We start from the raw sequence: 16,290 nt of genomic DNA on the forward strand, positions 1-16,290 counted from the left end.
GAGGGTACTGCACTATATCTTTTGATTTCCGTACTCCTTACTAGCAACCTTTGAAAACAGTCCCTTTATTAAACCCTCCTTAGATTGCCCAATTTGAGTGCGCCATTTGTTTCCTGCTGGGATCCTGACTGCTTTATGTATTTTTAATCATTATCCTAACTGGTATGTATGTATGCCAGATAAACCTTAATATTACTTATGCTAATTGGGGGGGGCAATAGCTGAAGGTGTTTACAGAACTAACCTTTGTTTTCCTTGTACTTTGTCTAATCTAATGTGTTGTTAAAGGGAAAAAAATGTTAGATGATGTGTTAAAAGCTAGTAATACTAATGCTTCATTTAAATATCCCAAAATAAATACAGACCCCAAAATGCTGTTTTGCTTCCACTTTAAAAGAGTTGATAAAAAAAAAAGAGGTTGATAGTTTGATTCTTTAATAAGATTATTGGCATCCTTTGTATCAATCATCTCATTGCTCATTCATTAGCTTGCCTTTGAGGGAGAGTACTTATAACATCCAAATTAAATCATTTGTAGCCTATAGCAATTAAGTCGGTTGCTGGGTAGTATTTTGACTATATAGGATCTTCAAACTTGTGTCTTTTCTTAGTTAATAAAGATAATTGAAAGATAACCATATTATGTAGTCATCTGGAAAACTCAGACTTAAATACTGAGTTTTTCTTAAGTATAACCTAATTTTTAATTTAGATAACAGTCTAAAACTGCCAGTATTATAGAGGTTAAATATAAATTAATTCATGGTTTTATTGGCAATTGGCAAGCATCGTTTCTCTTGGAATGACATTGACTCTATTCATACCCTCTTTTCCACTTTTAATACCAAAATGCTCTTCACATTCTACCTTATGAATTACCAGTCTTCTATAGGATCTAGGAAGGATTTGAAAACCCAGGATTAAGCTGTAAGACTCTTTATTATTTTTTTAATTTAAGTATAGTTGACACACAATGTACGTTAGTTTCAGGTGTATATCATTGTGATTTGACAACTGTATACATTATGTTATGCTCACCACATGTATGGCTGCCATCTGTCACCAAGCAATATTACAATACCATTGACTATACTCTCGGTGCTGTACTTTTTATCCCTGAAAAGAGGCTTTAATTAAAACACATCTATTATAATAGCAAAAGAATTTGGAAAGTGTACTGGAATATTACTATATTTTTTATACCCCTATCTTATTCTATTCTAGCTGCTATAACAGACTGAGTAGTTTATAAACAACAGAAATTTATTTCTCGCAGTTTGGAAGCCTCGAAGTCTATGATCAGAGTGCTAGCATAGTTGGGTGAGGGCCCTCTTTTGGGTTACAGACTGCTTCTCATTTGTCCCCTTAGGATGGCAGAGGGTGGAGAGCTCTGTGGGGTCTCTCTTATAAGAGCACTAATCCCATCATGAGGACTGCAGTCTCATGACCTATTCACCTCTTAAAAGTTCCACCTGCTAATACGATTATATAACCATAACACTTGAGGATTTCAACATATGAATTTAGGGACTCCTGGGTGGCTCAACCGTTGAGCGTCTGCCTTCTGCTCAAAGCATGATTCCAGGATCCAGGATCGAGTCCCACATCGGGCTCCCTGCAAGGCGCCTGCTTCTCCCTCTATGTCTGCCTCTCTGTGTCTCTCATGAATAAATAAATCTTTTTTAAAAAACATGAATTAAAAAAAAATAAAAAACATGAATTTAGTGGTGGTGTGGGAGGTGGGCACACATATTTAAACATAGTGACCTCTTTTCTCAAAATTTGTTCTTTTACTTGCTTTGTTGAAATTCTAACCCCCAAGTATGGTATATTCTCAAGTATGGTGCATGGATCAGCATTGTTGATATACCACTGGAGAATACAAATCTCAGGCCATAAGCCAAATTACTAAATCAGAACCTGCATTTTAACCTAAGATTCCCCAGATGATAAATATCCACATCAGAATTTGAGAAGCACTCTGTTTCCTGCCATCACATCTCATTATATTAAAACAAAGCTATCAAGTGTTAAAGCTGAAGTAGTTTATTGATTACATAGTCACAGGTAAATTTGCAGATAACCTTTATAAGCATAAGAAAGCCAAACTCTTCTATAATCAATCGCTTTGCAGTGAGTTTTCCCATATTGTGCTGATAGTGTAAGCTCAGATACATTGCTTTGTCAAGCATTATGTTGGGGATGCAAACATGAATGTATTCAGGGATTTTGATAGCCATAAGAACATGTGTGTGGTACAGTCTAGAAAATGGAAATTAGTTTTATGTGTTATTATTAATGGCACAGAAGCTTTCATATTCACGTTTTCAGATTCATTAATGTTAAATTTTACCTTAGGGAGCTATTTCCTTGCAACATTTTTAAAGAACCTTTTAAATTAGGATAGTTAACAAAGATATCAAGGATTACTGGACAGTCTAATATAGTTGATGTAATTAGTGTCTTTCTGTAGTTCTTGATGGTTTCTGTTAAAATCAGATTTTTCATTTTAACTGAAATGTAGTTATCAGTTATATGTAGAGTAAAATTTACAAAATAGCAACTAAGTTGTTAACTGTTTATGAGAGGAAAGCCGCTGGTATGGTCCTTCCATTTGGGAGATGGATCACATGTTAGTTTTGGATTGTGTTGGACATATTTTTTTCCTTCTTCTTGCAGATACATCAGGATTCATTTTTGACTTGCAGTCCAATACTGTATTGGCCCAGGGAGGAGCTTTTGAGAACATGAAAGAGAAGGTATGACTACTTACTGTGGATAGTAAGCTTGAATGTCACAGTAAAATTTTATTTATTTATTTATTTATTTACTTATTTACTTATTTATTTAGTCACAGTAAAATTTAGATGCTAATTCAATCAGCAGCTACACAGACTCATTAAGAAAGTGAAATATGATTTCGTTTGCATAACAAATATAATAAGTATTAGTTAATATTATAACAAATAATATATATATGGCTAGTGTGTATCTCATTTGGCAACAGTCTTTAAGGAATAATCTGAGTAGGATCTTTCTATTCATTTGGAGAGTTCAGACAAGACAAGAAAAGATCTTCCAAGTAACATTTCTGTGGAAGAAAACCAGGTGTTTTTAGTTATATAACCCTTAATGAGTTTTATTGAGAAAAATGTAAAAGCTTTATGTGCTTTCTCTTATTAAGAAAAGTATATTGTTGATTATGGAGTCACAGATATACTATATAGGTTGAATAATGTAAGCACTTTCACATTTTAAGTTACCAGAATCTTACTTTTATCCCTGAATCTGTAAGTTTTGTCTAAAGTCCATTTTATAGGGATCCCTGGGTGGCGCAGCGGTTTGGCACCTGCCTTTGGCCCAGGGCGCGATCCTGGAGACCCGGGATCGAATCCCACGTCGGGCTCCGGTGCATGGAGCCTGCTTCTCCCTCTGCCTATGTCTCTGCCTCTCTCTCTCTCTCTCTCTCTGTGTGACTATCATAAATAAATAAAAATTTAAAAAAAAAAGTCCATTTTATAGTGATCGGTACTAAGTTTTAGGCTCATCTCAAAAATGTATATTATAAAATAGCCCTCTTTGGATTATACATTATATATTTTCCCACTTTGTATGGTTTTAAACCTTGACATTGTTCAGGTAAGCCTGAGACAAAAAAAAGGGTAGAATGATATAAAAGCAAGTGTACTAAAGAAAACTTAGGTTCTAATACAGACTGGGCATATTACTTTGACAAGATACTTCTCTTCATATATAAAAGTACTTCCTTTTCAAGCAGTTTGACTGACTAAAGAACCTGAAAACATTCCTGGTATAAAATATCTAAAATATATAGAATGAAAAATAATATATGTCATTTAAAATGCATATCATAACAAAAAAGTAAAGGATATCCCTAGGGACCAAAAGTATTAGAAGGCACTAAAAACCAGAGTGGATACACCTGAGCTAGGTAACTCTGATGTGTTTTGCCAGTCTTGATAAAAATTGAGTTTTACCACACAGGGCTGTTGAAGCCCAAGGCTTGTCCTGAGTTAGGGCTAAAAGTATTTCACCTTCAGGGAGAGAGTGAACTAGAACAAATCTTCCCACTGGCTTCTGAAACATAGTATTACTCTGTACATCAAAAGACAAAAAGAATTGCAAATAAATCTTTAATTGTATTAAATGTTTTATCATTGGTAATATTGTAGTATATTAATATTTTTTAATATTACAGAATAAAGCAAATTAGTACAAAGTTTCAGTGTACAGAAAAGAGATACGTGTTTAAAATTATATAAGAAAAAGTCTTGGGACGCCTGGGTGGCTCAGCAGTTGAGCATCTACCTTCCGCTCAAGGTGTGATCCTGGGATCCAGGATCAAGTGCCGCCACATCGGGCTCCTTGCAGGTAGCCTGCTTTTCCCTCTGCCTGTGTCTCTGCCTCTCTCTGTCTCTCTCATGAATAAATAAATAAAATCTTAAAAAGTATTTTAATATTAAATTTGAATTAGAGATGTTATTATGAACTCGTGTTGTGAAAAACAAAATCTCCTAGCTCTATCCACTGGAAAAAAAACCCTAGAAATAATGACTGCCCAGAAACAAACACACACAGCTTTTAGATCTTGGTTTCTAACTATTACTCCCTACCAAAAAAAAGCCAGGTCTTCTTCACATTGTGCAGTGAGACAAGAAATGAAAATTGTAAGGATTGAGGCACCTCAATCAGTTATGTGTCTGCCTTTGGCTCAGGTCATGGTCCTGGGATTAAGCTCAACATTGGGTGCCCTACTCAGCGGGCAGTCTCCTTCTCCTTTTCCCTCTGTGTGTTCTCTTTCTCTCTCAAATTAATAAATCTTTTTTAAAAAATTGTAAGGATTGGAAAGGAAGAAAAAAACTTATTTATAGACATTACAATTATTTTCTATCTACATAGAAAAACTGGGAAAGCAAGAAATTGTAAGAATTCATCAAGGTTGCTGGATATTAAATTGATATACAAAAGTGAAAATAAAAATGCAATTATTCTCAAATCTCCCAGAACGGATGTGGGTGAGAGGAGAATGGGTGAAATAGTTAAAAGGTATTAAGAGTATACCTAGAGGATCCCTGGGTGGCGCAGCGGTTTGGCGCCTGCCTTTGGACCAGGGCGCGATCCTGGAGACCCGGGATCGAATCCCACGTCGGGCTCCGGTGCATGGAGCCTGCTTCTCCTCTGCCTGTGTCCTCTGCCTCTCTCTCTCTCTCTCTCTGTGTGACTATCATAAATAAAAAAAAAAAAAAAAAAAAAAAAAAGTCCATTTTATAGTGATCAGTACTAAGTTTTAGCTCATCTCAAAAATGTATATTATAAAATAGCCCTCTTTTGGATTATACATTATATATTTTCCCACTTTGTATGGTTTTAAACCTTGACATTGTTCAGGTAAGCCTGAGACAAAAAAAAGGGTAGAATGATATAAAAGCAAGTGTACTAAAGAAAACTTAGGTTCTAATACAGACTGGGCATATTACTTTGACAAGATACTTCTCTTCATATATAAAAGTACTTCCTTTTCAAGCAGTTTGACTGACTAAAGAACCTGAAAACATTCCTGGTATAAAATATCTAAAATATATAGAATGAAAAATAATATATGTCATTTAAAATGCATATCATAACAAAAAAGTAAAGGATATCCCTAGGGACCAAAAGTATTAGAAGGCACTAAAAACCAGAGTGGATACACCTGAGCTAGGTAACTCTGATGTGTTTTGCCAGTCTTGATAAAAATTGAGTTTTACCACACAGGGCTGTTGAAGCCCAAGGCTTGTCCTGAGTTAGGGCTAAAAGTATTTCACCTTCAGGGAGAGAGTGAACTAGAACAAATCTTCCCACTGGCTTCTGAAACATAGTATTACTCTGTACATCAAAAGACAAAAAGAATTGCAAATAAATCTTTAATTGTATTAAATGTTTTATCATTGGTAATATTGTAGTATATTAATATTTTTTAATATTACAGAATAAAGCAAGTTAGTACAAAGTTTCAGTGTACAGAAAAGAGATACGTGTTTAAAATTATATAAGAAAAAGTCTTGGGACGCCTGGGTGGCTCAGCAGTTGAGCATCTACCTTCCGCTCAAGGTGTGATCCTGGGATCCAGGATCAAGTGCCACATCGGGCTCCTTGCAGGTAGCCTGCTTTTCCCTCTGTCTGTGTCTCTGCCTCTCTCTCTCTCATGAATAAATAAATAAAATCTTAAAAAGTATTTTAATATTAAATTTGAATTAGAGATGTTATTATGAACTCGTGTTGTGAAAAACAAAATCTCCTAGCTCTATCCACTGGAAAAAAAACCCTAGAAATAATGACTGCCCAGAAACAAACACACACAGCTTTTAGATCTTGGTTTCTAACTATTACTCCCTACCAAAAAAAAGCCAGGTCTTCTTCACATTGTGCAGTGAGACAAGAAATGAAAATTGTAAGGATTGAGGCACCTCAATCAGTTATGTGTCTGCCTTTGGCTCAGGTCATGGTCCTGGGATTAAGCTCAACATTGGGTGCCCTACTCAGCGGGCAGTCTCCTTCTCCTTTTCCCTCTGTGTGTTCTCTTTCTCTCTCAAATTAATAAATCTTTTTTAAAAAATTGTAAGGATTGGAAAGGAAGAAAAAAACTTATTTATAGACATTACAATTATTTTCTATCTACATAGAAAAACTGGGAAAGCAAGAAATTGTAAGAATTCATCAAGGTTGCTGGATATTAAATTGATATACAAAAGTGAAAATAAAATATGCAATTATTCTCAAATCTCCCAGAACGGATGTGGGTGAGAGGAGAATGGGTGAAATAGTTAAAAGGTATTAAGAGTATACCTAGAGGATCCCTGGGTGGCTCAGCGGTTTGGCGCCTGCCTTTGGTCCAGGGCATGATCCTGGAGTCCTGGGATCGAGTCCCATGTCAGGCTCCCTGCATGGAGCCTGCTTCTCCCTCTGCCTGTGTCTCTGCCTCTCTCTCTCTCTCTCTCTGTCTATCATGAATAAATAAAATCTTTTAAAAAAAAAAAGAGTCTACCTATCTACAGATGCCTGGGTTGCTCAGTGGTTGAGCACTGAGCATCTTCCTTTGGCTCAAGTTGTGATCCCAGATCTTTTAGACTGAGTCTCTCATCAGGCTCCCTGTGGGAAGCCTGCATCCCTCTGCCTGTGTCTCTGCCTTTTCTTTGTGTCTCTCATGAATAAATAAATAAATAAAAATCTTTAAGAAAAAAAAAAGCACACCTATCTTGATGAGCACTAAAAAATGTGTAGAGTTCTTGAGTTGCTATATTATACACCTAAAATTAAAATTAACATTATATGCTTAAAAAAAAAACCCTTAGGAATAAATCCGGCAAAATTGGTATATTTTTTTTAAAAAAAGATTTTTAAATTTTATTTTAGAGGGAGAGAGCATGCATGAGCAGAGGGAAGGGCATAGGGAGAGGAAGAGAGAGAACCTCCAGCAGACTCCCTGCTAGGCATGGAGCCTGCTGGGGGGCTAGATCCCATGACCTGAGGCCATGACCCCATCTGAAATCAAGAGTCCTCCAGGCGCTTGGCATATCTATTATAAAGAGCAGTTTGATGTTATATAATGCATTTATAAGTGCCCTAATATTTGCGAATTCTAGTCGCTATACACAATAGAGACATTCTCTCACTGTTCAAGGAAGATGTGATTTTTATTTTCTTTTTTAATTGCTTATAGTGTGGTGAACATTGTTTTAGGCACTGAAAATTCAGCAGCAAATAAGCATGGAAATGTTCGTTCCAGCATTTTTCATAATAGCCAAACATTGGAAACAATATAAGTGGCCATCGACAGGAGAATGAGTAAATTGGCTATATTCATACAATGGAAATGCTGTGTAGCAGTTAAAATAAATAAGATATGCATTTATCAACACACAAAAAAAATCTTAAAAAATGATGTTATGTGAAAAAAGCAAATTGAATATAGATATGTATGATATGATATTTATGTAAGGCAAGACAAGTTATATTACCAGTGGATATATACATATATCATAAAAGTGCAAAAACATGTATCAGGATAATACCAAGTTCAAGGCAGAAATCTCTGAAGAGGAAAGAGATGGGGGATTCATGAGGACTTCAAGGGGACTTCATTGCCATCTGTTGTGTTAAACTGACTATCATATAGTGAGTGTTCATCATGTTTTATGTGCCTGAAACAGTTTATAATAAATTATCTTTATAGTGTTATACAATTAAATGTTATGAAGTAAAAAAATTTTAAGTAAAAATGTCTTGAAAAATACTGAAAAATGTAAGTTGTTACTGTTGGTGGTTCATTAAACTTTCTACCTTTCTCCATAGTAGGCTAAGATGAGGAAATATTGATATTAAATTAATACTGATACCTAATTAAACCACATTTTCTTGGAATAAAATCTAGCACAGACCTTCTATTTCTAGAAATGTTCTGCTTTTCCAAATTTTGAAATTAAATTTTAATGTACTGTTATCACTTGTCTATTAATCATTCCCAGTGAGGTAATTGTATGTACTCTCCCTGACATTAAAGAGTGATACATATCATTTTTTCCGTTACTCTCCATAATAGGCATCAGTTGCCAACTGACGAACTGATGCTGTAATTCAATGACTGTCATCTTTTCCAGATAAATGCAGTGCGTGCTATAGTTCCCAATAAGAGCAATAATGAAATCATCCTGGTTTTGCAGCACTTTGATAATTGTGTGGACAAAACAGTACAAGCATTCATGGAAGGTAATCCTAGTTTGTTTGTTTGTTTTTTTAGTTTGTTTGTTTTTTTTAATAAGTTTGTTCAAATAGAAGTTGCTTCAGACTTCTGTAACATTCATTCAGCAATTCAGTGTTTTATAGATGATATAGCAGACCTGGTGATAACATGGCATTTTTCTTTAAAGATAATCTCTTTCAACCCTACAAGTAATTCATTCATAAGCTGTATGATATCTTAGAATAAGACACAAACTGAGAAAACTCATCATTTTATTCAAAATGCTATCTCTTGGTTTTAAGAACAAATTGTGTGGCTAGTGGTATAAGGGAGTTGATTGGAATTGGGTTGAATAAGAATTTAATAAACTCTTAGTGACAAAGCAGTGATCCAGTGGCCCAGCAATAGATAACAAAATCAGGGATTCAGCATTCTCTCCCAGGCCCCTGTACCATTTAGTTTGGTTTCTGCAAGTGACTCAAATGTATGGGTGTGAGTTTCCTTACCTAACATAGAAGAATGATGTGTTTAGTCAGGCTTTCAGTATAGAGTTGAGAAGTGCTTTATAAACTTCTTTCCACATAACTTGTTTTAGAAAAACTTTGCCTGAAGCTATTGCTTCGTTGAACAGCAACGTCAGACTAGGTCTTCTGTTTCTATTCTTCTGCATTTGTCAGTGTATAATAAACAGATCCAAATACTGTAAGGTTTTTATCATCATCTATTTTCTTTATAATTAGTATTTGAGCCAAGGGTAGTGTATAGCTGTCTCTGAAACAATATAGCCAAGGTGATATGTGATCTTCTAGATGGGAGGGGATGGCATATTTGGGCTGAAACCGGTTATCTTTGTATTTGGTCTAAACTATATAAATAAAAAGAATCTTCAAAATGATCAGGCTTACATTGCTCTCTTCTTAGAAGAACTTACTAAGGAAGAGGGATCTAAATGGACAGGTATTCCAAAAGGTAAACATAATGTGATTGTCTTATTACATTAGCTCAGAAGCTTGAACCTTAACTTTTCCTATGAGGAACTATGGAAATTGTCCAACAATGACAAACTGCAAGGACACTAAATCCTTGTTGACCACGTATATGGTAGGAGAGAAAATCTGTAATTGGTTTCTTTTACAGGGAGTGCCAGTGAAGTACTCAAAGAATGGACAGTAACAGGCAAGAAAAAGGTAAAAATGAATTAAATTTAAAAGTATGATATTGATATGTGTATTATTTAAGAAATTTAGGCCCTACAAAAATATTTGAAAAGATTTACCTATACCACTTCACTCTCATCTGGTTAAAAAGTCTTCTGTGACATTGAAACACAGCTGTGTATATAGAGTACCACAGTGTCTTGCATGTGATTTAAGGCTTGAATTCATGACCTTGAGGTTGAGAGTTGCATGCTCTACCGACTGAGCCACCCAGCCACCTTCTGTTTGCTTTTCCTCAATGTTTTCTTTCTGTTCCTCAGACTTAGCAATTTCCATTCTCCAGTCTTCAAGTTTACTTATTAATTTTTCTCTTATCTGCTGAAATCTTCCTTGGAATCCCTTTATGAATTTAAAAATTTCAGTTATTGTACTTTTCAGCTCCAGCATTTCTTTATTAACTTCTTTTGGATTTCCTGTCTCTTTATTGGCGTTTCCATTTTGCTCATACTTTGCTTTCTTGATTTTCTCCACATCTTCTTCTTTTTTTTTAAGATTTTATTTATTCATGAGAGACACACACAGAGAGAGAGAGAGAGAGGCAGAGACAAAGGCAGCAGAGGGAGAAGCAGGCTCCATGCAGGGAGCCCGACGTGGGACTCGATCCTGGGTCTCCAGGATCAGGCCCTGGGCTGAAGGCAGTGGCGTTAAAACAGCTGAGCCACCCGGGCTGCCCTCTTTTATTTTTTTGAGCATCTTTAAGACAGTTATTTTACTTTTTTTTAAGTTTTTATTTAAATTCCAGTTAGTTAAAATTCAGTGTAATATTAGTTTCAGGTGTACAGTACACTTCCATACATCACCCACTGCTCATTACAACAAGTGTATTCCTTGATCGCCATCACCTATTTCACCCATCCCCCCAACCCACCTCCCCCTCTGGTAACCATCAGTTTGTTTTCTATAGATAACAGTAAGACAGTTGTTTTAGTCTTTAAAAATTTTTTTTTAATTTTTATTTATTTATGATAGTCACAGAGAGAGAGAGAGAGAGGCAGAGACATAGGCAGAGGGAGAAGCAGGCTCCATGCACCGGGAGCCCGATGTGGGACTCGATCCCGGGTCTCCAGGATCGCGCCCTGGGCCAAAGGCAAGCGCCAAACCACTGCGCCACCCAGGGATCCTTTTTTTTTTTTTAATTTTTTTTTTAATTTTTATTTATTTATGATAGTCACAGAGAGAGAGAGAGAGAGGCAGAGACATAGGCAGAGGGAGAAGCATGTTTTAGTCTTTAATGTATTTGCCAACAAATCTTTTTCAGCGGCTGTTTCTGTTGATTTTTTTTTTCTTTAAGCTTGTTTTTTGTGTGATTTTTTATGCCTTGTGATTTTGAGTTGAAAACTGGATATTTAAGGGGCACCTGGGTGGCTCATTTGGTTCAGTGTCTGCCTTCAGCTCAGGTCATGATCCCAGGGTTCTGGGGTTTGGCCTCTCATCTGGCTCTCTGCTCAATGGGGAGTCTGCTTCTCCCTCTCCCTCTGTCTGCTGCTACCCCTGCCTGTGCTGTCTCTCTGTCAAATAAATCTTTAAAAGAAAAAAAAAATCAGACATTTGAATCTAACAATGTGTTAACTTTGGAAATCAGATTCCCCCTCTTCCTCAGCATTTGCTTATTTTTGGTTATTGTTAGTTTTCTGGGGCACTGCTCTTTCTATTCCCCTGGAAGTCACTCAGCCAAAGAGAGGTGGGACTTGCAACAATGGAAAGAGGTACAACCATGGGAGGAGGTACAACAATGGATGCCTACCTCTTCCTCTGCACTTCTGTGGTCAAAAGCAGCAGTCAGTGATCAGAGCACAGATCCCTAGTATTTGGAGAACAGGGTTCTTTTTGTCTACCCAGGCTCCCATAATTTGTGCAAGCTTCCCCCAAGAACAGGTGCACAGCTGCCTGTATCCTAGGGTAACTGCTTCTATACCAGGAGCTGATGCTGACTGAAATTAACCACAGTTTACTGTCCAGGTTTTCACCATCAAATTGCAAGCCTTCAACAGACTCCAGAGTTCCAAAATAGTTAAATCAGACAGATTTTGCCAATGTAATAATTGTCTAGAAAGACAGATGACTGGTGCTTCCTTCTTTGTCATCTTCCCAGAATCCTCTGCAGTGCATTTTTAATTTATGTCTCTTATTAGACTGAGGTTGCACGTCATAGGATATGTTTACATCCTATACCATTTTTAGCTCTTGGTTTTTGTTAGAACTCTGTATAAATTTAGTTTTTTGTGTATAAGTTGGATATATTTTTTCACATTTTAAAATTTATGTTTTGATTTTGCTTATGGTGGGTTTTACCATGTGTAAATTTTTATATTTATGTGTTTGAGTTCATCCAAAGCATTTTACATAGTTACTTCAGTCAGTAGCTCAACATATATAAAAATGTCTTCAATATCCAGAAGAGCATATGAGAAATTGATAACACTGATTATCTTTGGATGGCTAGTGTTACCTCTGTGGGTTGCGGGGCGGGGGGTGTCTTCTTTTTCTTTTCTCTTTTTCAAATCTTTAATAATCATTAGAACAAAAAGAAGAAAAGCAAACCAAAGCCTGCAGCAGAACCAAGTAACAGTATCCCAGATTCCAGTAAATCGGTTTCCATTCAAGAGGAACAGTCTGCACCTTCTTCAGAGAAAGGTGGTATTAATGGTTACCATGTCAACGGTGCCATCAATGATACTGAGTCTGTGGACTCTCTCAGTGAGGGTATGGAGATACTTTCAATAGATGCCAGAGAATTGGAAGATCCTGAGTCTGCCACACCAGATATGCTGGATAGAACAGGTGAGTTTATTAAAAGTTGCATTCTGTTGAAAAATACTCAACTAGGGCTTCCTAGTTGAGAAAGCAATCAATAAATTACATTTAGTTTTAGTCTTTTACTTTTTAGTTTTTGTTGCTTTTTATGTGAAAGAGTCACATTTTGTATAGTTGATTCTTGAACAACATGGTTTGGACTGTGTAAGTCTACTTACATGTGGATTTTTTTAAAAAATACAATACAGTAATATAAATATGTTTTTCTGTTCCTAATGACTTTCTTAATATTTCTCTGCTGACTTTATTGTAAGAATATAGAATAGAATATAAAGTATAAATATGTGTTTATCAACTTTATATGTTATTGGTAAGGCTTCTGATCAACAGTAGGATATTGTTTTGGGGGAGTCAAAGTTACATATAGATTTTCAACTGCAAGGGGATCAGTGCCCCAACTCCCACATTAGGTCAACTGTAATTATCAAAGGCCAAGAAAAATAACAATTTTTACTCTATTGTCTCGTATTTCAATTTTAGTTTAAGTAAGTCTTGTAGAAATCTAACTTAATAATCCTTTAGTAGTTAGAGATTACAGAAGACCTTAAGATTTTTTTTAAAGATTTTTTTAAAAATTTATGTATTCATGAGAGAGAGAGGGAGAGGGAGGCAGAAGACACAGGCAGAGGGAGAAGCAGGCTCCATGTAGGGAGCCCAACGTGGGACTCAATCTTGGGTCACCGTATCACACCCTGGAGAGAGCGCTAAAGCGCTGAGCCACCGGGGCTGCCCAAGATTTTTTTTTAAGATTTTATTTATTTATTCATGAGAGACACACAGAGAGAGGCAGAGACATAGGCAGAGGGAGAAGCAGGCTCCATGCAGGGAGCCTGATGCAGGGCTTGATCCCGGGACTCCAGGGTCACGTCCTGAGCCGAAGGCAGATGCTTAACTGCTGAGCCATCCAGATGTCCCAACCTTAAGATTTTTTTTTTAATTGCTTACTTACTAAGGAAAATGACGATGATGAGTTGATGTCAGTGATATTATTCCAAGACAACAAAATGAGGAGTATATAGTAATAACTGTAATTCCATGGCTTTCAGAAGTAGACTGTTGGTTTTTTATAGTCCCACATTTGTTTTCTAATAAAGATTTAAGATTAGTGTTAGTTGTAAATTCACATATCATAATGTGGGCACATTATTTTCCCACCATTTTGATGAATATTGGGAATAGCTCTTCTACTTTTTTTAAAGATTGATTTATTTGGTGGGGTGCTCATGTACAGGAGGGGCACAAAGATAGCAAAAGAGAAACCTAAACAGACTTCATGCTGTGTGTGGAACCCAACACAGGGCTCAACATCGGGCTTGATCTCAAAACCCTGAGATCATGACCTGAGCCGAAACCAAGAGTCAGACACTAAACTGACTGTGCCACTCAGGCACTCTGGAAATATCTCTTTTTAAGGTTGGTGTTTTAATTACTTGTTTGTTAGTCCATTTCCCCTTGCTCTGTTGCTGCTAGCCTTATCAGTGTAATGAGAATTTAAGAATTATTCTGTATTTCTTAGAAGTTCTTTAATTGATTAGTTTGCTTACACAAAAAGAGAAAAATATAGCACCTATACTGACCTCAAACTGAAGGCAGTCCATGGCTTCCATTTTTTTTCTGAGCGAGCTCTCCTCTTATTTCCTAACTCTTTGCCCTTTTCCTAAAGCTTTAAAAATTCTTCATTCCCTGGAACAGTGTAAAACTCTTTTTTCCTCAACATAACTTACAGAAGCTATCAGAAATAGTGCTGTTGACTCTCTTCACTTCTTTGTGCCCAGAGCTACCAAGATACAGGGAAGAAACTAACTTATCTAGCAATCAGTTACCGTAGACTTGTCATCTTCATCCAGGATACAGTTTAGGGCTAAGCCAGACACTACTCATAGCCTCATCCAGCTGATTCTGTTCTTTGTTCTATTTTGTCAGTTGTTTTTGTTCACAACCTTTAAGAGGCATAGTTTTGCCTGAAACACTTTTCCTTTCTTATTTGTTTATACTTAAGACTGCTTGATTGATCTACTCCTAAATTTTACTCTTAAAATTCTGGACTCTTTCTTTGACAGGATCCACGCTGGAGAATGGCATCTCTGATTTTGAGCCCAAGTCTTTGACTATGCAGTCTACTCAGAATTCTCAGCAAAATAGGAATGCTGCCAAATCTCTTCCAAGGCCTACCACAGCACTGCAGTTTTCCAATCTGGGGATGGAAGATGTTCCACTCTCATCCACCAACAAAAAGCTAGGTAAATCAGAAGGCTGCCTTTGAGAGGATGAAAAAAGATCTGTTTTTGACTAGTGAGGGCACATTATCTCCTTGTTCCCACAGATAAGTTCTCAAGATAGTAGCAGGTAATACTTTTTCTGTGTTTTTTTTTTCTTTGTGTTTTTTTTTTAACGCAGTAACTACCCCTCTCTGACTCCCATGTGCACTGTTGGAGTTTGATAGTATTTTTTTTTTCATGACTAGTTTGTAATTTATTGGACTGATGTTCATTTCAGGACTTCTGTGATGTCAAGCTAACATAGAGACTAAATGTCGAGTAGTAGAGGGGATGAAGCCACCCACAAATTTGAGCAAACTTGAAAGGTAGTTGGAATTAGGGAAAAATTGAAGGGAGGACCGTGGTTCCTAACAATTCTAAATATTTAATGATCCAAGGACCAGTTTATGGAAAAATTCAAAGTGTACAGACGCCTGTTAGGCAGGAGAAACAGGCAGATCACGACCTGAACCAAAGGCAGACTGCTAAGCCACCCAGATGCTCCCCCAGATAACTCTTCTGCTAACATTAACTTGTTTCTTTTATTTGCTTTATTGCAACATTTTTGTACCGTTTCCTTAATTTTTATCTCCTGGTTGACTTACCAGGAAAAACCACTGCTATCTCTGACATGACATTTTAAAGAAATATTTTCATTTTTCGTCATAATTTCATGCTCTCACTAATATCTGTCGGACTCTAGCTTCAAACAAGATCGTTTCCTCTTAAGTGCTCAGCATTGACTGGTGGTAGCTCTTTGCTTTTTTTTTTTTTAACTATAATAATCATTTAAATAATCAGTTAACAATTAAACAGTTAAAGATACTAGCCTCTCTGAGTGTCATACATCTAAGCATGGTGGTCCACTCCACTAAACAAATGAAACATAGAAATGTAAAAGATACTCGTAACCTGTAGCTCTTTATTGAATTATTTATTCCACACAAGCTAAGTTTAATTAGTGAAGCTTTCCTTTTAAATCTAACATAACCCTCAGCTTGGTGTAGAAAAGCACAACAAAAATAGTCAAACAAAAATAAAAGGATGAGACTTGAAAGCTTTTAAGTAGATTTGGAAAGAAACCAAGATGAGAAGGAATTTTTTTAAAAAGTTGAAAAAGTGTATCTTGGCACATTATAAACTTCTTAGATCCATGATTCCACCTATCAATTTGTATATGTAACTTTGACATTGGTGAATATAGAAAGGTCAGTAGAACTCTTGGAAACTGGTTAGAATATGTTGGGTAGGTTAAGTATAT

At 36.3% G+C, this 16,290-nt stretch overlaps 1 protein-coding gene across 1 annotated transcript in view; it reads left to right on the forward strand.

The window, feature by feature from the left end:
• Positions 1–16,290, forward strand: part of SPATS2 (spermatogenesis associated serine rich 2) — a 155,522-nt gene that overhangs the window by 112,682 nt on the left and 26,550 nt on the right. The window contains exons 3-7 of the mRNA XM_041736524.1: positions 2,680–2,759; positions 8,658–8,766; positions 9,878–9,927; positions 12,477–12,738; positions 14,832–15,011. Of these exons, the coding sequence (XP_041592458.1) occupies positions 2,680–2,759; positions 8,658–8,766; positions 9,878–9,927; positions 12,477–12,738; positions 14,832–15,011 (681 nt within the window). The remainder of the gene's footprint in view (positions 1–2,679; positions 2,760–8,657; positions 8,767–9,877; positions 9,928–12,476; positions 12,739–14,831; positions 15,012–16,290) is intronic.

The sequence above is a fragment of the Vulpes lagopus genome, chromosome 21, assembly GCF_018345385.1.
Source record: "Vulpes lagopus strain Blue_001 chromosome 21, ASM1834538v1, whole genome shotgun sequence".
In the NCBI taxonomy this organism is placed as follows: Eukaryota; Metazoa; Chordata; class Mammalia; order Carnivora; family Canidae; genus Vulpes; species Vulpes lagopus.